The 26,110-nt window shown below is 38.6% G+C and overlaps 1 protein-coding gene across 1 annotated transcript; it reads right to left on the bottom strand.

Annotated features, from left to right (window-relative positions):
- Nucleotides 1-568: 568 nt before the first annotated feature.
- On the bottom strand, nucleotides 569-21,448 carry mtmr12 (myotubularin related protein 12). Its single transcript, XM_066712043.1, has 16 exons — nucleotides 21,323-21,448; nucleotides 16,412-16,472; nucleotides 15,569-15,708; nucleotides 13,801-13,873; nucleotides 13,318-13,454; nucleotides 13,035-13,128; nucleotides 12,717-12,840; nucleotides 12,292-12,367; nucleotides 10,890-10,987; nucleotides 8,643-8,767; nucleotides 6,988-7,066; nucleotides 6,804-6,874; nucleotides 6,343-6,509; nucleotides 5,887-6,063; nucleotides 4,063-4,221; nucleotides 569-3,552 (listed from the first exon to the last, which is right to left on the bottom strand). Exons 1-16 carry the CDS (start codon nucleotides 21,389-21,391, stop codon nucleotides 2,983-2,985), a joined length of 2,220 nt encoding a protein of 739 aa, XP_066568140.1. The 5' UTR covers nucleotides 21,392-21,448; the 3' UTR covers nucleotides 569-2,982.
- Nucleotides 21,449-26,110: the final 4,662 nt, after the last annotated feature.

Below are 26,110 nucleotides of genomic sequence, written 5' to 3'. Positions count from 1 at the left end.
TAATCTCATTGGGTTGATCTGGCCCAGAATTGCTTATACAAAGCAAGTAGGTCAATAACTTAATATTTCATTTCATACACTAAGTAATCTGATATTTACCAGTATACACACAAATCATCTTTAACTCCCCAGAACAGTATTCACTAAATCTCGCACCTCAAAATGGCTAAAAGTCTTGCAATCATTAAAAGACAGAACTTTGTCAAACAATCCAGATGCCACATTTCTCATTGTCAAACCTGTATGCAAACCTTTGCTTTGCCAATATAATGACTGTATTAGAACCAACTCCATGCTGTGTCTACAATAATTGTTGGAACAATGACACATTGCATGTGATCCTATAATCTCATTATGGAATGAGGGCCAGTATGAAGTAAAACCTTATGTGTATTTAGTTCTATAGAATGGTATCAATTTATCTGTTTGAATCGAGTTTTCTTTCCACAAGGGTTTATATGCAAAGGGCAAACAGCTTTTAAGTGTGTGCACATTGCATGAATACATACTAAATAGGAGTAGCATTGTCTTTACATCCACAGCATAAGAAAGAACATTTCTCACTCTCTCCAAGACCAGAAAGGTTTAATAACAAATTACAAAGTAACCATCAGGAACATTAGAAAGTGCAATCTAGCAAGAAAGCAATTTAAATTAATTAATGACCCTCACCCAACAGGGTAATGTTACATTTCAATACAGTTTATATTACTGTTGTCATTTATAAAAAGAAAAAACAAAACAGTGTTTCAGGGTCTGTGGGTGTTTAAATACAATACAGTAGTGCACATGAAAGTATAAAAAAAGTGTATAGGAAAATATATAGTAAAATAAATGTGTACAGCTTGTTGCCATAACAGCAGTAGCAAAACTACACACTCCAGCCCCGTTCTGTGGCTCTCTTTACTATGCTAAGACAATAACATAGGCTAATAAAAAGGCAGACCAGCTAAATTCAACATACAAAGTGCATCTCCAGTGTATGCAAACAAAAAGCTTACCAACTAGATTATTCCCCCTCCCTCGTCTCCCTACAATTTAAGTTACACAGTGTTTCGACATTAGGATGGTAATGTGTCAAATGTTGGTTCTCTTATATTTATATTATATTTTACCATTATTAAACATTTTAAAAAATGACATTTTCAACAACACGCCTAACAGGGATTTGAGACAGATTCCTGTTTTCAGTGTAAACATTGATGTAATATCAACCATTGTCAATACAAAGTTATAAATTCCAGCGGAGGGAACACTGAAGAAGTGTTAGCATTGGGAAAAAATACATTAACACAAGACAGTCACAAAAGTGCCCTGTGTCAAAAGGAGCAATTAAAAATAACCTGAAATAAGTTAGTGCAAAACATACAATGTGCCGAGCAAAGAGTTATAATTATGACCCATCATTTGTTTTTTGTTTTAAATGTACATTAAGTAAAGTGAATATTTAAAATAGTTTCTCTTTAAAACTCTCAATTGAGATTTTTTTAGTTATGCATCACTTGATTTGTGTCAACAATCTGCGTTCAACTAGGCATTACCTTTCCTTGGATTTCGTTATTAACAAGGCCAGCAGATGGTGCTGAAGGGAATGTAGTGAAGTCTCAATAAGGTCATGCTTTAGAAAGAATGAAGGAAGGGCAACACATCTTCCTGTTCAGACACTTTACCCAAATTTACTGCAGCCTTTTGAAACATAAGGGTCTGTAAAACACTTGATTCATTCATTATTAGAACAATAATAACCTGTACAAATATTGCAGTCTTTTGGACTCATATGTTTCTTGACTTCTTTGTAAACTAATTGAGAATGCAATGTCCAACAGCAGTATTTTTTAAAGTGAAACTAAAATTAAACACTAAATTATGTAAATGTATTACTTTCCCCATGCATTCTAAAACTGTTTCTCATCCTAAAAGTAAAAAGTTTTTGTAGAGAATATTTTGAAATACATAACTAAAGCCTGTCATATTAGCTGCACTGGCCTTATCTTGTGAGCTTAGTAAAATCTGATTTTTGGTTTGTTTTGATTTGCCTCAAACAATGTATGCATTCCATTAAATACCATTAAATTCAATTAAACAGACATAAACATGGACTAAAAAGAACAATCTTGTCTGTAATGTTTTGAGAAATATGTGCCAGGCATAAGAGGTAAAAAAAAATCCTGATATATTGTTTCATACATTTTTCAAAACAAGACAAGTCACATTTTTCCTGGAATTCTAAGTTACAATAAAAACACATTCATGTGGTATACATTGAAAAACAAAATGATAATATTTAAAAATGAAGAAAAAAAAAAAAAAAATCAGTGACAAAACAGATCATTATATTTAGGCTTTACTATAATATAAATTATATAAACTACTGAATACAAACAATAATAATAAACTCAGATTCATGAAAATGATGGCCATACTGGATCTGAAAGGACTATATGTAATGGCATATTTGATTGCTGACTGTGCTGCAGTAACCCATCACATTTTCTCATTTGCTGCTTGGCAGCAAGGTTTGACATTGTCATTCTTATAGGATTTGTAGAACAGCTTACAAATGGAAGATATGTATATTATATATACAGCTCTGGAAAAAATTAAGAGACCACTTAACTTTGATTTCTGAACTTGGAGTGGTCTCAGTTCTTTCCAGAGCTGTATATCTATATTAGACACTGGTCAGCAAGTTTGAACTGGGAAAATATATTTTCCCCATTCCATTTCTGTAAACGTTGTATCTGATTTGAAACACGTTTAGGAAAACTCTTTTCGGCTTAGTCCATTGCATATATTCTAGCTAACTAAAAAACATATTAAAATAGCTAGGTTTGCTTACAAACGTTGTGGTGCAAAAACTCAAACTTCTATACTGTACAGAATAAATGCAACATCCCGCGCACAGTATTTCTGGAGATACCACAGTTGTGGCTCAGAATTGATTGTCGCTATTTCCAAACACAGAGGGCTTGTGTTTTACTCTTACACTATGCCCAAGACTTCAGTGTTGTCATCGTCTTTATCCACCATCTCATCCATCGTCAGGCCGTGGAGCAGGCTTGTGGGGATGACCGGCCTGAAGGTCCAGGCACGCGAGGAGGCGAAGGGGAAGGATGAGGAGTGGCGGGCCGTGGGCCGCGCCGGAACCTCTGTCCTCTGGCTGTGGGAGTGCGCGTTGCTGGAGCACCGGTCCAGCTCCCTCTGCAGGTCCTGGATCTCGCTCACCAGGTCCGAGATTTTGTTCATGACTGTCACCGATCCGCCGCCGAAGATCTGCACCTCGGGGATCCAACGCAGGTACCTCTGCATCCAAAGCCTGATGGCCGGCCCATCCAGACAGGGCAGCAACAGCCCGTGGTAGTCCAGAGGCTTACTGAGCCAGGACTGGTAGAACTCCCTGGCGGTGAGCGGCGTGGCCTCGGGGGAGTGGATCCACCTGCTGATCCGCTTTCCCAGCAGCATCTTCTTCAGGTTTTCGGTTTCCTCTTTAAAGAAGCCTTTCCTCGGAGAAGACTTGAAGGCCGCTGTGGGCAAAGATAACTGTCTCTGGTGCTTTGGAGGAAAAAGCACACCGAAAATGTATTAATTTAGGCCGGCCCTTCAATGCGTTTTTTTAGTTTGTTAATTTAATTAAGTACTGCAATAATTTCCATAATTTTGCAGGTCTTATTAAAACGGCAGCTAGACAAATGAAGACACACAGCTAGAACTGAAAACAGCCATGTAAAGGGGGCACACTAGGTTTCTCACAAATGTGTGGTCAAAGAGAAGTTCATAATTCAAGAAAACGTACAGCATTTGTGAACCTTATTTTCATATTCTGAGAACATTCAATTAATCACATACAAAAGAGTTGAATAATGGATTAAAAAGGGTTATTAATCTGGTTTTGGCCTTCCCTTTTTTCAGGCACATACAAAGTAATCAAGCGATAAGAAGGATGCTGTACAGAAAACTGAAATTGAGCTCCCTATCACGCCTTTCCGGTGTGTCTGTGCGGCCTTCAATCCACCGGACTGCCCTCCTGGAAGAAAGAACACATTGATTGTTTGCAATGCTTACCTTTGGGCGATGAGGTTTCCTAAGCGCTTTGTCTTGCTTTGGCTTTTCTGCATACAGAGGGTTAGTGAAGAAATCCTGAGCTTTGCAATCAAACTGCAGTGACCAATCCCAAACTGTGGGAAAATTCAATGGGCTCCTTTGTGTTTCTGGCGACTCGAGCTGCCAAAGCAAGCAGAGACTGTAAACTAGCAGGGTAGTGTTTGTCAGGCAGTTCACTGAAAACATCTGCACAGCAAGGGCAGGTTCTCCTTTACATAGAAAGTCAAGGCATTCATAGGCCTGTGCCCAGTGGAAAGTTACAAAAAGGTCTGCATGTATAAGGTGACCTATATCAAGCAAACCCAACAGCCTCTGGGGCACGGACATCAATGAGGAGCACTTCATAAAAGACTACTTTCAAAAACCTTTTTGTGAAATCTTTAGACTAAGAGACAAAAGGACAGTGGCCGATGCTTTGAATATTTTTTTGCTTCAGTATGACAGCGGTTCAGGAGGTTCACTATTGTGCAGGATCATTGAAGCCTGAGATAGTGAATCGCACAAGATGCTCGCAATCGGAAGAATGTGAAAATTATATCATTTCGATATTAACATTTTAACAGTGCGCCATCTTATTTATAATATATATTAAAATATATATATAATTTACACTGTTTATGTATTGTGCATGCGTGGTTGGAAATTTGACTTATTACTTATATAATATTTAGATCAGTTTCCCTGGGTTTGGACTTTGAGACTCATCCTCAAGGAAGCAAGGTTACTACTAAGGTGCACCATCAACAGAGTTATATATGTGCTAATTGTGTTAATTACCATAGATGCAACTTTATGCTAATCTGCATTAGTCAATTTACACATCTGCTTTCATCTTATCAAAACTTGCACTCAGAACTAAACACCCCTTTTTTCTATGGGTAGCATTCAAAAGAGAAAAGCATGAAAAACTATTCACATGCTCTGAAGAGTTAACAGTTAGGCCCTGCGCCAGCCAAAATAACCCTCGATTGCTTAGCTCAGACATGAGACAGACATAAACCACACACATGAAAAGCAACCAGAGAAATGGGGGTGGCTACACAGCAATCTTTTTTTTCCCCCATATGGAATTCATCCAACTAATGAAGATATTATAAGAGGCCATATATGGTTTTGTTTTATCATAATGTTTTTTTCTTGTACCATTAGCTGCAGCCTGTGGGGAAGACATGTAATGCTCCAATAGGCAATCTGTGAAGGGTTACAGACAGTTCCTTCCAGGCAGCACAGCTGGTTGCATTGCTACGTGTGGCCATTGATAATGGGATAATGTGGTTTCTGAAGTCCACTGTGGGGTCTAGTGGACCGAAGTGAAACCCAGGCAAGAAAGGCTGAAACTTCACAAGGCTCAGCTCTCCCAGTGAAACATGTCGACAAACCAGATCCGTGGCCAAGCTGCCATCGCCAGGGAGAACAACAGAGTTCATAGAAATATATTTAGCCTAGCCTATCGTCCCTTTCAGTTTCTTTGTGTCTGTCTATTTTCAGAAAGGAACAGTCCATAATTAGTATGGACAAGTATGACAAAAACATGGAAGGGAAATTCTACAGAAGAAGCACGCCACCACTAATGTACTAATCACACTGTGTCCTGGAGTTATTTTCTCTGAAATTGAAAATTGAGTGTAGCCTAAAGCAGTCTGATGGGATTAAAGACCTTGCAACAAATGTATAGTTGCCGATTATCAAGCCCTGACTGTAGCAGGAACCGGGGTCAAGGGTCAATTTACTCTGCAATTAAAAATACATGCATTTGAATATAATTTTTTCCCCAGGGGCCCCTACCTTGGTGGCATATTCTCTTTGGTGTGGTGAGTTGAAGAGGAACGTGCTGAAGAGTGGGATGTGGATGCTGTCAGAGAGGACAGTCAGGTAGGTTTCTGAGAACTGGAAAGCAGGCACATGCTGTTGCATTAACTGACAGACGCACTCCAAAAACAACAGGAATACTGGCGCTTGTAACTGGTGGGAGGGAGGGGAAAAAAAAATTATGGTTAATGAATGGTTAAGTAGGTTTCTCACAATTTCTATTTACAATTGCTGAGTGTTTGCATAACCCCCTGGATATCTACCTAGGAAAGTCTTAAAAACAATTGCAAGAAAAGAAAAGCAGTTAACTCTCTCTCACTATTATACGCCTACTAGCTCTCCACTGCCATTGGGGTTTTCCATCCAAACACACACAATTTCACAAGCAGAGGTTCACGTGACAATGAAAACGAGCCTGAGACACTGGCGTACTTCTTTTTCCCTCTGGAGATGGTTGCAGCGATCAAGGAAGCTATGGCAGCCAGCCACCCACTCTTTCTGCAGTAAACTCTGGAAGCCAGAGAGGGTCCTGAAACAGGGGTCCAGCATCAACTGAACCAGGCTTGATATCACACAGCACAGGTCTGAGCCATCCTCCTCTGAAACCGGGTGAAAAACAGGTACTTCATTCAGCTCTGTGCTACTGCAGGTCCTTCACATAATCACATCTTAAAAAAAACAAGACTTTGCAACCATCAAACACAATACCAGCAACAAGACCTTTATTGAGAAGCAGTTGTGGCAGGAATAAACACGTTAACAATGTACAATGCTCCACCAGGTCACTGAAAAACATACAGTATGTGCTTCCTATACATTTAAGAAGACATTACATGATATTAAAGAATCTTTTTAACATCCGGATCAATACCTTCAGAGACTTCAGTACTTACCCATCATGAGCACATTTGTGTTTTCCTTTTCCAAGCACTCTACTATCTCAACTGCTTTCATAAGACACTGTCTGTAAATGAAGACATGGAACCTAATTATTAGGAAACCAGACAACCCTAGTCATCCCCACTTTTAAAACCATCATGTTTTTATTAGTTAACCTCTTCAATTTTAGAAACCAACCTGATTATGTCGAACCATCCAGAATTTTCCAAAGAAGAGAACCATTTCACATCCGAAATCCAAAATTCTGTAGCATTATCTGTATGAAAACAACACAATCACAGATTATACATACTTTTTCACCCCTGAGTAAAACTGAAGGAGGTCAGGGTATAAGTGAAATGGTAACTGCACATCATTATTACTTTTTTTAATTGAGTTTTTCCCACTTATTTTAAGCAGCAGTGAGGAGACAAGCTTCTCCACAATCTGGGTTTATGATACCTCAGATACAACAGTCCAAGGGGCATGTTATTTCAAATTCAGTTTGTGCTCAGCAGCTACAGCAACTCAAGTGTACTCAAGTGCATCTCCTGTCCTTACACAGATGACAGGGATCACATGACCCGATTAGGACACAGCACAAAAATACACTACTTTCACACAGAAAGCTCAGACAGCAGACGACTAATGAACACTTTATAACTTGGAACATGCTGCTTTTCTACCAAGTTAACTGAATCAGTGTGAATTTTCATAGACCCGGTGTGAAATGTTGGTTTTGGCCAGGGTTGGGGTTCAGGCTGTTGTATGGCTTTAATATTGGGCAGATACCTATGTGTAGAGGTAATCCAATGATTTATAATTATAGCATCAGACAGCCTCTCCTTTCAACACTACAATGAGTTGAAACAGAATAATGATTCAGATTATCACTTAGGCGTGAGGTTAATTGTTTAATACCATCACTATCTGTGTAATGTAATTTTACTCCTTTATTTTATTATTATACTGAAATGGATGTAATGAATTGGCATCAATCAAACGCAGAACAGGCCCTGGGTTATATGTCCATGGTTTAATGAATAAATGTTTGTTAACATTACTTTACATCCAATCTTTGTGGATGAACTCATAAGTATTATTTTTATTAAAGCAAAATGAGTCCTACACTGCTACAGAGATTGTGTACCTTAATCTGCTTTAAATGGTCTATGCACAATCAGTTAATAAGGGGACTTTGAACAGCACAGTGTTTTGAAATGGCAAACAATTTCTTCTTCCACTGTTAATGTAATCTAAAATATAATATAAAAAAAGTAGTGTGATAATGGTGCAGTGTGAGAATTACCTTTATTAAACTGTTCAAATGTTAATCCGCAGTCTAATATTAGGGCTGATCGCTGTTTTGCTCATTGATCACACGTCTTTTCATTTTAGATACTGTCTATGACTGACAAGAATAGTAAACGATACTCATTGTAACATGGCTCCCCTTTTTTGCCATTGTGGATACTTTCTGAAGCCTGGTGTCTAAGAGGAATGTATCCTCACTGCTACTGACGGTCCTTTACCTTCTATTTCAGTCAGATTTCCTCCCACAGGTTTACAGAGTTGAGTCACAAGATAATGCTATATTGAGATCTGCATTTCTAGGCAGTGCCAGTGCCATGGGCACACATTTGAATATGAAAAGATGAGGTAATGTACACTGCTTTGACCACTCCCTGTCAACTGTCTAACCCATCTGCCTTCACAATGGCCTATGAGGTATGCAACGGCTGGGAATGCTTCCACGCGTTTGCTTTAATGTTGGTCATGTGCAAGAGACATGAAATCTTGTCTGATTTGCCAATTGAGCAACGTATTCAAAGGCCTGGGTGAAGACCACTCACCGATGAGGAAGTACTGCTTGAATTTGTTGTAGGCCTGCTGTATGTCTTGAACAGTTGGGAGTGTGCTGGAGAGGTCTTCAGTTTTCACCGAGAAGAGATAGGTCTGAGCAACTGCAGTGAGCATTCTGGAACAGGACAGTCAACACAAATCAAATCTCCCACGTATCGCAATGGCATATAGATTTATATACAAACAAACGTAGAGCAGAGGTAAACTGGGAAAAGGATGCATTATGTATATGAATGTGTACGAGCATGTGTCCTTAAACATCTATGCCCGTTCACAACTAATAAGGAAAACTAATTTGTTTTCATGGGTTTATCTCAAAACCCAAGTGGGTCAGTCTGGGAGTCATGCTAATTAATTTGGAATGCACAACATTTGATGTCATGCCAGCCTGGGGAATTTCCAGTCAGCGATGCTTAAAAGTGCAAAACTGTAAACCGTAGGCTGCTTGGTACAGGAGCTGCAGGGGTACGGTCCTGGAGAGACGGGGTCAAAGCCAAGCAGACTCGCAATTACTTCACTGAATCAAACCGTGCCATTAGTCAGTAAAGAAGAATGTGATCTTCATTCCCTGATGTTCAGATGATTGAATCAGGGGCTTTCCAGGGTCACGGTGGAGATCATTTCTGGGTCTGGGTGGCTTTTTCAAAACACTTCTCTTGCAGAAAATTTAATTTGGTGCCCCTCGCTCTCCATAAATCCTATGACCTTATGCCAACGTGAGCTCCCGAGATGTAGACAGAATATAAGAAATAAAACATTAATCCAAGAAGAAAACACTTTCTGCCACTCTGGGTTCTATAACTGTGCATCAGCTACATACATCTTTGGTCTTATCATCTGTGGAAATAAAACACTTCTGCTGACTGACTAAAGACAATGACAGGGTACCAGGAATATAGACATTACATTTTATGGACCATATTAACTTTTTACCTTAGCCCCTGATTGAACACCCATTTTTCCTAATATTGGGGCAGTCACATTATACTTGGATTGCAGATTTCAGACAGTGAAAGGAAATTAAATGCTCCAAAAATAATACATAATAAAATAGAGTTTTGGGTTATTCATCTTTTACAAAAGGGGTGGTAAATATAACATTAAATTGTTATATACTGGAATTATGATGCATCTATTAAAAGAAAAGCACAAAATGTTCTCTAATTTTTGTATTTGTCATGGATAGGGATATAAATGTTGGTTTTATAAGCTGCATGTTTAAAAGCACTGAGGACCATCTATAATCCGTTTAAAACTGGTAAAGGATCACACACTCATTCTCCAGACTGGAATTAAATGTTTTTCAAATGATAGAATGACCAATAATTATCTTGAACATAAATGAGCCATCATGCACTAATAAAACTAATAATAAACTGGACATACATATGCATAGCTGGGAATGGTCATGCGAGCTGCGCACAATTGCCACATGAGGTTTATGTTGTGTTTGGGTTATTTTCACCCACAATCAGAGGTTAAGCAAAAACAACTTTCAGAAGTGTAACTCAAAATGCTGTACTCTAGCATTGTAAAAAAGCACATTGGTTACGCGAGAAGGCCCTGCCATTCACACTGGTCTATCAGCTCAACCAGTGTGAATGGGTCTCTTTCCTGGACTGACTTGGCTCATGCCAAAATCTGGGCCCATTGGAAAAATAAAAAAAAATAAAAATAAAGAAACGTTGAGTCCATTTTAACATCAGACTGCTTTTGTCCTGACTAAGAATCAACATTTAAAAACTCTGCCATTGTTAACATGTTAGCGTGACTTATTTTCTTTAGCCAATCTGCAATAGGGGAAAAGGCACAGAAAGCAGATAAAAAAATACTAGAAAAACCCAGAGACCTCAAAGCTAATGGACAGCAGGATATTTGTGAATTGGTAGATTGGGAGCTAATTGTAGAATGATGACAGCTTAATGTAGGGTTTCTGGTACTCTGTTACTTAATGAAAGAAAACAAAAATAAATGTCAAGAGGTACAGGAGATATAATCTTTTCTTATTTTCTCATGTTTAGTACCAGACTACTATTATTTTCTTATGTACATGTATAGATTATACTCGCTTCTATCTTTAAATGCATTCTTTGTAAATAGAAGTGCTGTTGCATTGTAGTCTCAATTTCTGGGTCTCATTAATCACTCCTGATGGAGTACTTTGTGATAGCCATCACCCTAACATAAGTACAAGATAACTGAAATTAAGATTGATTGGATGGAGTTTGACCACTTACCTCTCCATATAGGGCTGGGAAACACTATCTTCCAACACAACTGTTAAAGATGATGCTTTAAAGAGGGCACAGCCACTGTGATGGGACCAACACCAGACCTGCAAGAATGCAAAGACATAAATGCCCAAAACTACCAATACCAACCACAGCACCCCGGTCAGGGGAAGTGTACATTCAATATTACAGATGTCCCCAAACCTCTGACCATCTGTTGACCTCCCGTTACATTCCAATAGCTTTACAACACACTAGGCATATATTGTTTAATGACTGTTTCTTACTTCTCTTCTGTATATAATCAATCTCCAACATTTAACAGTTACTCCCATTCATCAGACATTTCTGTTCAAATCAAACCTTTTGTTTTTATCGTTGCAAGTTTTTTTTAACTTGTAAAAGATTAACAGCAAACAGTTCTATGTCAAGAACATTTCTGACATGAAAAGTAAAAAGCAGATAAAACCATATAAACAATATACTTTAAATCTATTGCACATTGTTCAGCTTAGATGGTAAAGCAAATATAGTGAAAAGGTTAAAATACTGTCTTTTTAAGAAGTTCCTTCTTTTCAAAGGCGGCATTTAAAACAACGGGAACCATTTTAAAGCTTCATTAAGGGCCGGATTAAAATCAAAACTTTGACCCACCTGCTAATAGAAAACTACAGAACTGTACTCAGTTGCGGCTTCATTTTTTACTAAGATGACACTTTCTTCTAATCATAAATGCAACTGCTATAAAAACCCTCTCTCCGTCTGGTTCTCTATATATATACGTCTTTGTATTGGTTTGCGTTTTCTGCCAGAGCATCATATGTCATCTCTCACATAACAGCCTTCATTAGTGTAAATCTGTTCAAGTTCATACAGACAATTCAATGTTCACAGTCCGCAATGCAAGTGTTCCTCTTAAAAATTAATTAGATATCCATCAGGTATAAATAATCGTCTGTTTCATGCCACCCTGTATTAACTGAAACCAGAAGTTCTCCATGTCTGAGAAGTCTAGAAAGGGAAGTTTTAAATAGGCAAAAATAGCTGTTGAGTAACTGACTTCAGAAATATGAAAAATTCTTCACCTGTGCTTGAAACAGAGTCTTTGTGTTTCTATACACTTGCTCCATTAAGTGTGTAGAAAAGTGATTACCATTTACTTAGTAATGACATATTTGAGAGAAATTGCTATCCTACTTCCTGCAAGCACAGGCAAGCACACAGTCCCTTACTCGGGATTACATCACAATGACATAGTTTGGGCCAACAAGTATTTCAATGTACATAAAACAACAGCAGTATCATCTTCAGGAAGGCGTTCCACATCATCTCATTCCAAACATGAGCAAAACCTTAGTTACACAGAACAAGCAAACATACAAATCCCAAATATTCCTTAAATACCTACAGGAAGTCCTTTCCCATGGAACGAATTGATATCTTCCTCTGAAACAGCCGAGGGGACAAAGAAGAACTGTGGTAACCTGTACAGGAAAAAGGCCAAAGAATATGAACTGCTTTCTTGTCCTTAGTTTACAAATACAAACAAATAATGGTGTTCAGCATGTACATAAACTGTATCACACAAGGGTAATTGGTGGAGAGCTTATTGGCGTGACTAATGCATGTGCATGCCATACACAATGCTAGCTGCTGGATTTACACAGTGGGACATTTATATATGGCAGGTTTATTTTTGTAATAAGATAAAGAAGGAAAAAAAAAAAAAAAGATTAGCAAACAAAAAGAAAAATGCTTCCACATGTCAGATAGTTAACATACATTACTGTGAACAGGATGTACATTTTTTATGTAACAGCAGTTTGAACATACTTTTCAGAGATGTTGTAGTTTTCATTGGCAGTTACTAATGTGCAATGTCCCTTAGTGCGCCTCATTTCCATGGCCCAGTCCTCCTTACTTTCAAACATTATGGTCTTCTGTTTTCTGTGAGTAACTGGGAAATAAGGAAAGTGAGTTGGAGCAAAAAACTGCCCTCTTTGAGTGCTGTTAGCACCTCTGTCTTCTGCATTCTGTTTGATCCAAACCATTAACTACTTCACAGATTCAATCATTGGGCTTAATTAGTCGGCACTGGTTGGTTGTATTGACGTTTAAACCCTTGAAGGCAGTCTCTATGCAGCTCCTTACCTGGAATGGGCCCTGCCTTTTCAAAATAGGAAAAGGCAAACAGGCACTTCAGTGACTTTGGCTCAAGGCTGTGGTGAACAATTCCCTGAAAGATCTGGAACAAAAGAGCAAATATTAACACGTTCCTTTTAGTTTTTCAATGCTGGTTTATGCACAAATCAATTGTTTACACGTGCAGCAGCTGTTCAACAAGATATAAAAGTAACATTGAACATTTTCTTTGCTTCATAGCATGCAGTCATGCACTGAGAGACTTGTGTTGTGGGACAGCTCACCACCACACCTTTTTAGCTTCCTCTTCTTTTGCATAGGTCAAACAGAACTGAAACACCCGCAGATCTTTGCAGTAAATAATGATCTTCGAGGGGTACTTGCTCTTCACTTGGCCGCCCAGTATCAGCTTTTTCTTTTCCTCATTCACTAGAAAAAAAGATAACAGCAGAAAGCCGATCCTTTTTACCAAGACACTGCTTCTGCTATGTGATGAGATTGCACAGGTTGCATAATAAAAACAAAATGCAGGAACATCTACGCCTATTTCATGGTAACAAGAGCTAGCACGAATAGATTTTAACAGGAAGGAATAATTAATTTATGGTATTTAGTTAGAAAGTATAATTATTAAAAACAATCAACAATTCTGTGGAATTCACCATAAACCTGCTTGTTCTAGAGACACATCAGAGCAGGAGAAATGGTGTCCTCCAGATATGCTACCTGGCATTTTTGTATACATTAGGTCATTATGAGCAACATTCAGACAAACCTCCATAAATTTGGTCTATGCATGTTAAAGGGATATCATTTTCCCCATACAGTTTATTCCTGAAGAGTGGGGCCTGAAAGACAAAAGAAAATACAACTTTTAATTGAGGAATACAAAACTGCAGGTAAACGAGAACAAAGTAAGTAGACTTGATCCAACATGATGGATAGGAAAATGAATACTACTGGCAGTGGTTCATTTGCTTAGCTGTGGAGTGTATTAAAAGCCAGCAACAGGCACCATTATTGAATTTCCTGTGGTCTTGATGATTTTGTGGTGTTTTACACAGTCTGTCCACAGGAAACTAGTACAAAAAAAAAAAAAATGTTTACTGCAGTCAGTATGCCTAGATTTACAATAACAGAATAAAAAGGACATATTACAGTTTTCATTTCCAGTGTATATGGAATATTCACTGCACCTCTCAAATCTAGTTAATTGGTTTGCTCAGTTTCATGACCTAGTCATCCTATAGGAAATCTAATCTACGGGCCCTTCTTTACTCTCTTGTCCTAGTGAGGAAGAACCAAGTACATATTTGTTTGACATCTCTACAGTGATGCGGACCAGTGCATGCCATCTTCCAACCGATTTAGATTAAATAATTAGCAATAAGTCTTTTTTTTTTTTTCTGAAGGACCAAACTGCATAGAAAGGTATTACAGTCATGCACTGTAGGGGTCTGTGGGGGTTTTAGATTCTTTCTTCAGACTTGTCCCTCTGGCTAAATCTAGTCACCAGCAAAGTGACAGGGGCCTAAAGATTTATAGCTCCACTGATTAACCAAAACCCACAACCTGCTACCTTTGGCTAAATGTACCCTTTTCCTCATTTGATGTTCATGCGTCTGTTCAATACATTACCTGTTATATATGGTCAGTTCTGGTTGGAGACACAATTCACAATTCTCAGTTTCCTTGGGATAACTAGAGTAAGTGTCCCCCATAAAATAAAAAACTAAAATAAATGGAAATCTAGTCAGATGTTTAAACATCCCCAGTCTTAACTCAGCTCAGATAACTTGAATCAAAGGTTTCTTAAAAATCTCTGGAAATGTATCACCGATACATGTAGCTTAATGAATATTTATCATGTGAATCACTATTGATTCACATGAAGGTATGAATGCTTTCAATAACAGTACTTAACTATAAACCCTAAAATGTTGTTTGCAATATTGTAATTTAATACAATAATAACAGTTAAACAGTGTGTGCAGAGATGAGCAGCAGGTCTTGCAAAACAAGTTCCTTTTAAAATTAAGATATGTTGCATGGTCTGTTTATTTTGTTTGGCCTGTCTGTTAAAACATGCCAGATGATTTGTTCCCTGATTTGTGTCCACATTCAAACTATGCTGAGATTGGGATGTAAAGATACTCCAATCAGAATAAAGCTCCTTTCATATGACTTTAACTTCTGCTTACAGCCAATCCTGTACTGATCCCTGAAGCTTTAATTCAACATTGAAATTAGTGAAGCAAACAACCCTTACTATTTGAAATGAAAACAAACACATAACCAAAACAAAACATTCAGGAGTCAAAAGTTGTTGAATGAGTTGCCGATAAAAATCAGAGACCAAGAAACCTTTGTGGCAACATGGGACACTTCCATAAACTGGAAGGCTTTGTTATTTGCATTGGTTCCTGATTATTCCCATCATGTTAAGACAGGAATCCATCCCAAGACATGGATGCAGTCTGTTTGTTTGTTTGTTTGTATGCATGCATTATTCATTCACCACAGGACAGTGCGAGAGAACTCACCATCTCCTCTGTGGACTCCTCGTCACTCACAAAGGAAACTTTGAAGTTGCTGCAGAGTAGCGTCCCGAACACGCCCCGCTGTGAGCCTTCATCCTGTGTGTACTTCAGGACCGGCGAAGCGCTGCAGAACACCACCTCGCCTGCAACCCCACAGAGCACACACTGCTTACGCCTGAGGAACTGCACTTATTTTTTGAAGGTGCTTAAGAGAATAGGCCATGCATTGAAAAAGGAAAGAACTCCCACACACAGCAAAAATGCAAAAAATTGCATTTTAAATTTAGAAAAAATAGAGGGTTTTCCAGATCTCTTATCTAGCCGAGAATTAATGCTCAATGGATCAGGGTTCTCTAACCACTGCTTTAACAATTTTAGTAGCCAGACAAAGCAAAAAAAAAAAAAAGCAACTATATTGAATAATGTGTCATTTTAATGGTTTTGTTTGATACATTTTAAATTATGTAATTTGCTGTATGTTTTTATATATGGAAAAGCTAAAATTATTTTCATGATTATAATTTTCTTTCAGTTAAGAAAAATGTGTCAGAACAAAAGGTTTCAATTCTACTGCACGATTTTAATATCAATGTGTGAATGTTACTCATCCATTTACGGACACTTAAGAACCAATTCATAAATATCTTTAGACAGTGGTTGCAAAGCTTCCCTTTTCAGAGAGAAAATCTGAGTAAGAGGCAGAGACCTTCTTCAGGAGCGGAAAGCTTTAATAATGATGAGACACTGAGAAGGTTTTACCGATGTATCAATTAATAATATAATAAATAGTTATACATCAAAACACAAGATAACTTATGACTAAAATGACCAAAAGAAGGAACTTACCTGGCAGTAAATCTAGATCTTTTTCTTTTCTCAAAACCTCTTTTTCCGAGGTTTTAATTTCCTGTTAAAAGGTAAGAAAAACAATAGAATATACACAATTTATTGATTGATTAATTTGAAGTAATGTGGTTTCATCAGGTGATCTCAGAGGTGTTTCACTGGGATACAGTCCCATTTTCAACAACAGGACACTCAGATCTGCATTAAACACCCCTCCTCAATACCATTCCTAGTCTAAATGCTCCCGCTTTTGCCCTTTACAATGCACACTCTTTCTAAACTACGTGATCCTGTATAGTACGCAATCCTGTACACTTACCAAGGGGATTATGATTTGATACTTAAATTGCTGTTCTGAATGCTTCCTAATCTTGCAATTCCAAACACCTACGATGTTTGAATCCTAACAGATATCAGTGACATTTCCAGTGTAGGCTACATTTTGTTTTAGCTTTTCGTTCAGATTCCAGTGGCCAAACAAACCCTTGAACAGAGCGCTTTATCTGCCTGAGAAAGAACAAACAACTACTGAAGGTTAAGGAGGACTGCGCCATGCCACTTTCAATGTAGGGTTCAGGGCCTTTTATTTCAAAGGCTTTAATTCTTCCTCAGTTAATCAACTCTAGCCTTGTGCAATAGTCCTCTGGCATTTACAAAGACCTCTAACTGGCCAGTGAGTGGAGACCTGGGAAAGGCATTGACCTGGATCAGAAACACAAATAACTATTTTCCAATTACTTTGTGGAAATGTATTTGGATATTTTTCAAGTAATGTTTACATTGTGAAAAAAGACTGCCTCACTTTTTATACCCTCCCCCAAATATAACACAGAGTCTGCCACGGATACGTGATGCTGTTCGTTTGCAAAGTTCCCCCCTTTCAAGAGAGATGTCCTTATGATTTTCTGGTCAGCAAACGCACAGAGAACTAACTAATCACAAGCCCATCATTTACAATCTCTGCGATCACCAAAAAATAACAGAATAAATTAACCAGGTGGCAGAGGGCTTTTCATAAGTTTGCAGACATGACAGAAGAAGTAATTTAATAGAAGACTTTATCCAACTTACAAAGTGTTTCAAACATCATTCGGCAGCCTCTCACTGAGAAATTAAGACATTTAAGCAGGCCTGTATGTGTGCAAAGTTTTACAGTTGTAGCGAAATAAAATATATATAGAAGCAAAATATATAATATATTTTGGAAACTTCCAATACATTCACATACAATCTATTTCTATACATATTGAAAAGGTTACATTATGAAGGGAAAAAGACTCCTGTTGGATTTACAAAAGGCTGTTTGTTTGTGAATAATTTAGACGTGACCAGGCAGCAGACAAAGTCAGAAATGATACACCCATCTTTTGTTTGTTTGCTTCCTTTAATAGAAAACATTATTTTTCAGCAGCTGCTGTCACATAGGCTGTGGACGTGAATGAAGAGTTCCTGTGTGTTCCAAACCACATCTCCAGCTGGTGTCTTTCCGAGACCTAAACTCACACACAGAAAATAATGAAAAAGACATCTCTCGAAAGCTAGTTCTCTGCTTCACTATCATAGCACGGGCCTCAATCCCTGCCCCTGGAGTCAAGCGGTATCTGTTCCCTGACATGAGACCGTGACATTGTTTACAGACCGACTCAAATTGACAAAGGGTAAGGCCTAGTTCAATTTCAAACTGAATTTTACACTGCGTGTCATTATGAAGCGATGCACTCATTGAGAATGGCATAGCTGGGAGCTAGGGGTGGCACTGCAGACCAAAGTGTCTGGAACAAGTTTGGAGTTGTAAAAGACAAGATTAACACAGCTGTGATGTCCTCAGTGAAAGCTTTAAGGCCCTGAAGGGTGTGGGCCATGACAGAAGACAGAATAACTGACCAGCCCCGAGGAATAAAGAGCAGAATATGTTCAGCCCCAGGAAGTGTGGTTAGTACAAAACAAAAGTTTGTCCTTTCATGGAAATATTATGACTCTTTGAGTAAAATGTACTGGAGATATTCCAGCTCAAAAATATATCAAACAGTTTCCCTTAGGCAGCCTTTAAGGAAGTAGGTCCAAAAGGAAATGAAGCTTGAAACCTAGATTAAGCTGGTAACTTTCCCAATTCATACACACAACATGTTTATGAAGACTATAGTTTTCAAACAGCTTTAGTAATGCTGTACTTATGGGTCTATCACCAGGGTTTATTTTTTAAATTGCTGAATAATCAATAAATATAAAAAAGGAATTCTGTAGCACAGTGTGCATATCACAACTTTTGTTTCAGATGTGTACAATCACATTTTAACATGTCATGGACTAAAATCAATCACTGACTATGTTCACAGAGTTCGTAAATCTTTGACACATGTAAACAGTAAGCACTTTGCATAAACAACCGTCCGCACATGTATTGTTGAGAATGAAACGCCAGCAGTAGATGGGAAGAACAAAACAATTTAGAATCATCTCTGAAACAGCCATTTGGCACAAGTCCTATTTTAAAATGATCATTGTAAACAGGAGTTATTACCCTTTGCCATTTGAATACCAGAGAGGAAATGCAGTGGTTACAACATTGAATTATAAAGCTCTTCATAACCCTGAGCCGGCAGTGAAGTTCAACTGAAGGCAAATACGGCTATTTATAAATATCCTACTTTTTCCCAGGAAGCTGCCACTTGGTAAACAAGAAATAATTTGCTATCACTCAGCTGTGTGATTCAGCTTATCTAGCACAGGCAGCACACGTCAAACTTTTAGTACATTTTCAAATCAAATTAAACAAGAAGTTATTTGGGAAACGCACTAAATAGTTTGAAACCAAATCATGTTCCGAATTATCTTTATAGGAGGTACAGTCATTGTTTCTTCTTTATTTGCTGTACTTTATACAGTTAAATAACAGTCAAATCAATATTTTCTAAATATCTTAGGATCTTTAATCAAATACATTGCTGGTGTACAATTTCAAATGCTAGAAATTCAGATATCAATACTTGCTTGGGTTTGCGCTGGTATTTTCTTTCGGAAAACACCTATAAACCTAGACAACTTTATTGAAAGCAGCGATGGTGGGGAGCTATAGGATCTCCCACAGTGGTCTGTGGCCTTGAAGACGTGCGCCAATAGCCTGGTGGATGTCACACTCAAGGGTGTGATAGAAAATTGTGCCACCTTAGTTTGCCAAGCATCCCTAATTTCACTCACATGCTGTCCTCTGAGAACCCCTGCTGTAAGTAGGCTTCCTACTCTCTACAAATGCTGATGCCAGTTTCATGCATAATGTTCAGGGTAAATGCTGTGTCAAGAAAAATAAAATACACATTAAAACCTAACATGGAAACAGTTTTCTGTCCTGCATCTCCCCTCAAAATGATTGGACAATTATAAAACCCGTTCCTCTACTATTGCACTGTGATGCCAAAACTGAAACTTTTCCTTCAGAAGTGGTACATCACTGCTGCTTTCATGAACACAGCTAGGTTTATTTGCGGTTGATTTTTTTTTTTTTTTTTTTTTTGGCAGTGCCACTTAAGCCTGGGTTTGTAATTAAAATGCTGAATTAACCTGCCAAAAGCAGAGATAGCACAGGATTGAACACTCCTTCTCACAAAGTGCTCACAATCACAGAAGTGAAGGCTGTCTACAAATGAAGAAATAAGCACTTGTAATGCTTCTTAGACAAACAGGTCATCATATGTAAAGCATACAGCATTAACCATTTAAAGTGTAAGAGGAAAACCTACTCAGTGAATACAGATGAAGATGCATAACTCCTAGTGCAGCTAAACTGTCTCGACCTTAACAGATTTTAAATGCATCCCAAGCCATTATAATTTCATTAATATCAAAAAATACAGATTGCAACTTATTAAAAATGTACTACTGACTGCAAGTGCACTGTACTTTTTACATTATTAATTTAGGCAGTGTAGAAAATGCAAGCGAGAAAAGCTAATCTGTCTCAATAACATCCTGTGAAAACACCCCAACACATATTCTCACCAAAAACTACAAGCAGTATTCATCAGCCGTTGCAAGGAATCGCTTCAGTATTATTTTTTATTGCCTTAGACATTTAAAGTTAAATACACAGTCTTTAAAGTGCAGATTCTGTGTTGTGATAATCAATGTAGAACAACATTAAGATTTCCAGAATTCACTTACATTACTGAAGATACATAGCAATAGAGAGGTGCTATATTAATAATAATAATAATAATAATAATAATAATAATAATAATAATAAAGTATCCTGCTGGGTATTGTGGCTTTATTTAAATGTGTCTATGTGTAACACCGAGTTATTTCCCTTCAAGTGCACAGCAAGGGACAGTTAATGGCAAATGTGTAATTGCTACTTGGGTTAAAAACAGTCCAACTAAAATGAACTGCCAAGGAGTCCCGATGCAAAAGAAACGAGTTAAAAGGGCACCACATTTAAAAATAAAATACAGCTACAGATCACACAACATAAGGAAGTCTGTTTGTGTACAACGCAGATCTTTCTTAGTATTATCCTGCGAACCTACTTTTATTTCTCATTACGCGTCATAATTGGTCTCACCCCTTCGGTGGATAATACATATATATTGACTTTTTAATGGTGAGTGAAAAGCAGCTGGACTGTATACTGGCTCTTACATTCACAGACGTTGATCACACATGACTAACACGTCGTCTGTCAAGGAAGGATCTTTACTAGATTCATGTGTTCCCGGTTTCCGTGCCGTCTCAAAATGAGTTACTGTCTGTTCACGCTGCTTTCCCCTAAAAAAGGCTGAAGACACAGGGGTTATGGTGTAATGACACTTCACACAGTAACCCCGCCCAAACGCAGGTTAACTTCACTGAACACAACCTCCTGCGCCCGCCCGCCCGCACTCACACACACCGCTGCGCAGCGGGGAGACGACGTACCTCCGGGGTGACATAGGACACAAAGGACGGCTTGCCCGGCTTCACTCCTCCGCTGCCCAGACTCAGCATGGCGGCAGCTTCGCCTAAATCCGCTCCCTCCGGCCAGGTGGAAATCCTGGTCCAGCAGAGGAGTAACCTGCGTGACGTCAGGCCACGCCCCTCGCACACGCCCATTGGCTGCGGACTTACAGGCGCCCCGTCACGGCAGCCGGGTCATTGGACGAGAGTGCCGTCAATCACAGCAGTCGCTGCGGCTCAGGCTGCACCGAAAACTTCCTTTTCCTCATGTAGGGCAACCTGCAGCTGTGCGTCATAATCGCTGGGGTTGTGTCGTATCATCGTTGTGACACCTTGCGTTTCCCCTGGGGGGCCCCTCCTGAGGGACAGTGTGCCTCCGGACAGCAGAGCCGCAGAGGGGCCAGGAGAGCGTGAGAAATGACAGCCACTCTGTGCATGAGAGCACAAAACATGTGAGAAAGTGGGGGCGATTTTAATACAAACTGCAATTCAAAGATGATGACAGCGCAGACGTGAAGTTCATATAAATACAAAGCATACATCCTAGCTGATGCAGTGAAGTCCTGAGTATGACATGAAGGGAATGGGCATAGGACAGTAAACACCAGGAGATCTTACCATGTATAAGTAAGCAGGAGCATAAGGAAGCATAGTTACATAAAGTGCAAAATTACAGCTCAGAAGAATAAGCCTCTATATTACAAGTACAGTCTGAACAGATGTGTCTGGAATGACCGCCAGAAGGTGCTCAGGGACTCTGCTGTCCTGACCTCAGTGGGAAGGTCCTTCTACCACTTAGGGGCCGGGGATGAAAATGATATATATGTATAATAAAGTCTTAATCTTCCCCCTCTTTTTCTAGAGTACATTTACTGGAGGCAGCATCTGCCAACTAGCATGTAATCATTAAAATCATGCTATTATACTTCGTAAGTCACCCTGGACAAAGGCGTCTGTTAAGAAATAAATAATAGATCACATTGATTTGGAAGGTTTCTATATATTTCCCATTGACTTTCTCAATGAGCACAGGGCAGAAATGCAATATTGTGTGAGTAGAGCAATCATATTGTGTTGTTGTCAAGTGCTTGTAAAACCAAAAAAGGCCATCATTACTTTATCTGACAATTGGATTGTATACATTTCTACAGTTTATAATTTAGTGAATGTCTATCTTTCAAATGTTGTTCTATTTCAACTGATGCATTTCTTGTTACAGAAAGCATTGTAACATTTACCCAACAACAACACTGAATTAAATTATTCAGAAATACACCAGTATGACTCAAATGATTCAATGAAAGTGAGCGAAAATAAGACAAGGGGAAGGGGAAGAACAAGACGCCTGCCCAGCAAAGCTACATGAAAGGGAAATGAAGTGTTGCAAAACATTTTGACTGATTTTACATAACTAAATTTGACGTAATATTGTGCTTTTGCCAAAGTACAATTCTTTGAATATACTGGTTTCTGCCATCTTTACAACAGTGCTGAATGAGCTACCTAAATGAGATCAGTAAACACATGTAAGTTTATTTTTGAGTTACAAAATTAATAATCACATGGGCTATGAAACTGAAACGAAGTGGAGTTTAATTGGATGAAACAAGTCTCTTAAATACTGTACACATTTAAAACAATATAATCATTTACACTTTCTATTGGTTTATTTTCCAAACACCGTATAACACCACCACCAGTATTTAGATTGTTTAACACTTTAAGCAAGAAAGTTGACTTTTTAATCTGACTATGATCACTGTCATGAAAGTGGAACTACTTCTGAAACCTGTGCACCACTGCGAAGCTTCCCTTTCACCCCCCCAACTGTTTAGCAGTCTGGTTTGAAAATATATTTCGACTCATTTCAGGTTACGGAAGTTAGAATGGCCATGAACAAACTTAGCAGATACAACACAGCAGTGGACTAATGCTGAAAATTGCCTACGAAACAGGCAACATAAGGAGGCTTAATATGAAACCTGAACCTTTAAATTAGAACCAACTTCCTTCAGACACAAAGCAGCTTTTGCTGAAGGGAGGCTGGGAAAACTCATTGACAGAAAAACACTTTGTATGTTCAGAATGACCTCAGCTCACGTTTCCCTTTCCTTTGTCCATCCTTCTGCCTGGAGTTCTACCAAGCAACATCCTGTGTAGAGAACAGTGTTGACCCTGATTGCTGGACTTAGTCAGGGTTTTTTTTTTTTTTTTTAAGCAGAGATACTGTGGCTGCCCCTCCACCTCTGAATGCAACACAAGGAGTCAATGGACTACAGTCACAAGGCATGTGACAGGAAAAATAAATGTCAACCCAAACATTGCACAAACCAGATTTTCAGTACAGTAAACATTATTGTGTTTTTATAGAGTGTTCCTGATAAATTATTGCACAGTTACTTCCTGGACACAAGAAAATTAAAAACATTTTCAAACTGTTTTACTAGATAGTTTAATGTTTATATTCCTTGTTCTACGGCAATACTTCATGCTTGGTACTTGATCCCTATATACACCGATCAGCCATAACATTATGACCAGTGACAGGTGAAGTGAATAACACTGATAATCTCGTTATCATGGCACCTGTCAGTGGGTGGGATATATTAGGCAGCAAGTGAACATTTTGTCCTCAAAGTTGATGTGTTAGAAGCAGGAGAAATGGGCAGCGTAAGGATCTGAGCGACTTTGACAAGGGCCAAATTGTGATGGCTGGATGACTGGGTCCGAGCATCTCCAAAACTGCAGCTCTTGTGGGTTGTTCCCGGTCTGCAGTGGTCAGTACCTATCAAAAGTGGTCCAAGGAAGGAAAAGCGGTGAACCGGCGACAGGGTCATGGGCGGCCAAGGCTCATTGATGCACATGGAGAGCGAAGGCTGGCCCGTGTGGTCCGATCCAACAGACGAGCTACTGTAGCTCAAATTGCTTAAAAAGTTCATGCTGGTTCTGATAGAAAGGTGTCAGAACACACAGTGCATCGCAGTTTGTTGCGTATGGGGCTGCGTAGCCGCAGACCAGTCAGGGTGCCCATGCTGACCCCTGTCCACTGCCGAAAGCGCCTACAATGGGCACGTGAGCATCAGAACTGGACCACGGGGCAATGGAAGAAGGTGGCCTGGTCTGATGAATCACGAGTTCAAGGTGTTGACTTGGCCTCCAAATTCCCCAGATCTCAATCCAATCAAGCATCTGTGGGATGTGCTGGACAAACAAGTCCAATCCATGGAGGCCCCACCTCACAACTTACAGGACTTAAAGGATCTGCTGCTAACGTCTTGGTGCCAGATGCCAGAGGCACTTTCACACAGATGACCAGTGACCCTGGGCATCTTTTTTTTGGTGTATTTCAGAGTCAGTAGAAAGGTCTCTTTAGTGTCCTAAGTTTTTATAACTGACCTTAATTGCCTACCGTCTATAAGCTGTTAGTGTCTTAACGACCGTTACACAGGTGTATGTTCATTAAGTGTTTATGGTTCATTGAACAAGCATGGAAAACATTGTTTAAACCCTTTACAATAAAGATCTGTAAAGTTATTTGGATTTTCACAAAACTCTTTAATATAGTGTCCTGAAAAATTTCTTTTTTTTGCTGAGCTTATATATTCCCACATATTTCCCTAATCAATTTGAGCAGATCCATGCCTGCGTCAAATCAAAGTTTATTACATCCAGTATTATGGATTGTGAGATACCTTACAAGACTATTTGTGCAATATTAAGTATGCATATACTAGTAAGGCATTACCTTGATGGCCTTGTAGACTGAAGGCCCACAGCAGGCACGGTAAAGATGCCATCATATGTCATTGCTTAATATCACATTGCAATACATATGTTAAATACACATCACATTTAATGATTGGAATTTATTAGCATTTTATTTACCGAACAATTTAACAATTTTATAAAGCATTCTGGACTGTTATGCACTCAAACTACGAGAGCTTCAAGTCTGCTCAGGATCGTTAAATGCTTTAAAAGTTTTCTTGATATCTATATAAAGTCATCACTATTACTACAATGCTCGCGCTCTATAAATCAAGACTAGAGGCAACCAGTTAGAATGAAGATTGTTTAGAAGCCTTAAACGGTATAACCAGTGCCACACTAATAAGTAAAAAATAATTGCTCAACAATCCCTTTAAGAGGTTACTCTGTGTCAATTGTTTTGGTGTCATCATGAATGACTGTCTTTGTGATTGTGCATTGGCTGCCCTGTTGATGCAACTGTGCTGATTCAGGTCTTCACACAAACAGCAGAGTACAAGACAAGCAGCGGTGACTTTTTAAAATTGATCAGCCATCCTGCCAAGTTTAAATTTTCCAAAGGGAAATCTTAAGACACTAACCAAAACAAAAGGGAACAGTACAAACTAGTTCAAAGACCAAGTTTAACATTCAGTAAAGAATTTTAAAGTCAGCCAATATTGCCAAAATAGTTCAAATTCTTCTTCCATGGACTTTATCAGGAACCCATCTCCCCTCAAATAAAAGCTGCATTTTCTAGTCTGAAAAACATTTTAATATTTAAGCCAAAAATTACACTGCTATACAATACCTTAGTTCAATGCCTGAAAACTTGTGAAATGCAGAATCTTAAATGACCAGTCAAAACATTTGTAAATATTCCAGTAACAGATTGATATTAAGTCTTCCAGCATGTAAGACCAGAAATTATTGATTCAGGGTTTTATTTTATAGGTTTATTCCAGACATCCTGCCCCTCATTTCAGTTTTAGTGCATGGACTGAAGAAATACAAACCGTCACA

The sequence above is a fragment of the Amia ocellicauda genome, chromosome 8 (assembly GCF_036373705.1).
Source record: "Amia ocellicauda isolate fAmiCal2 chromosome 8, fAmiCal2.hap1, whole genome shotgun sequence".
NCBI lineage: Eukaryota > Metazoa > Chordata > Actinopteri > Amiiformes > Amiidae > Amia > Amia ocellicauda.
This window is presented reverse-complemented; position numbering and strand designations above follow the sequence as displayed.

What these genes read in the sequence shown, in the direction of transcription:
- mtmr12 (XM_066712043.1), bottom strand. Translation starts at nt 21,391, where the DNA reads ATGCTGAGTCTGGGCAGCGGAGGAGTGAAGCCGGGCAAGCCGTCCTTT. An exon ending in CATAGACCAAATTTATGGAG is followed by an intron (nt 13,455 to 13,800) that starts GTTTGTCTGAAT and finishes CTTTTTTTCTAG; the next exon opens with TGAATGAGGAAAAGAAAAAG. An exon ending in CAAGCAGTACTTCCTCATCG is followed by an intron (nt 7,067 to 8,642) that starts GTGAGTGGTCTT and finishes GTTTTCATACAG; the next exon opens with ATAATGCTACAGAATTTTGG.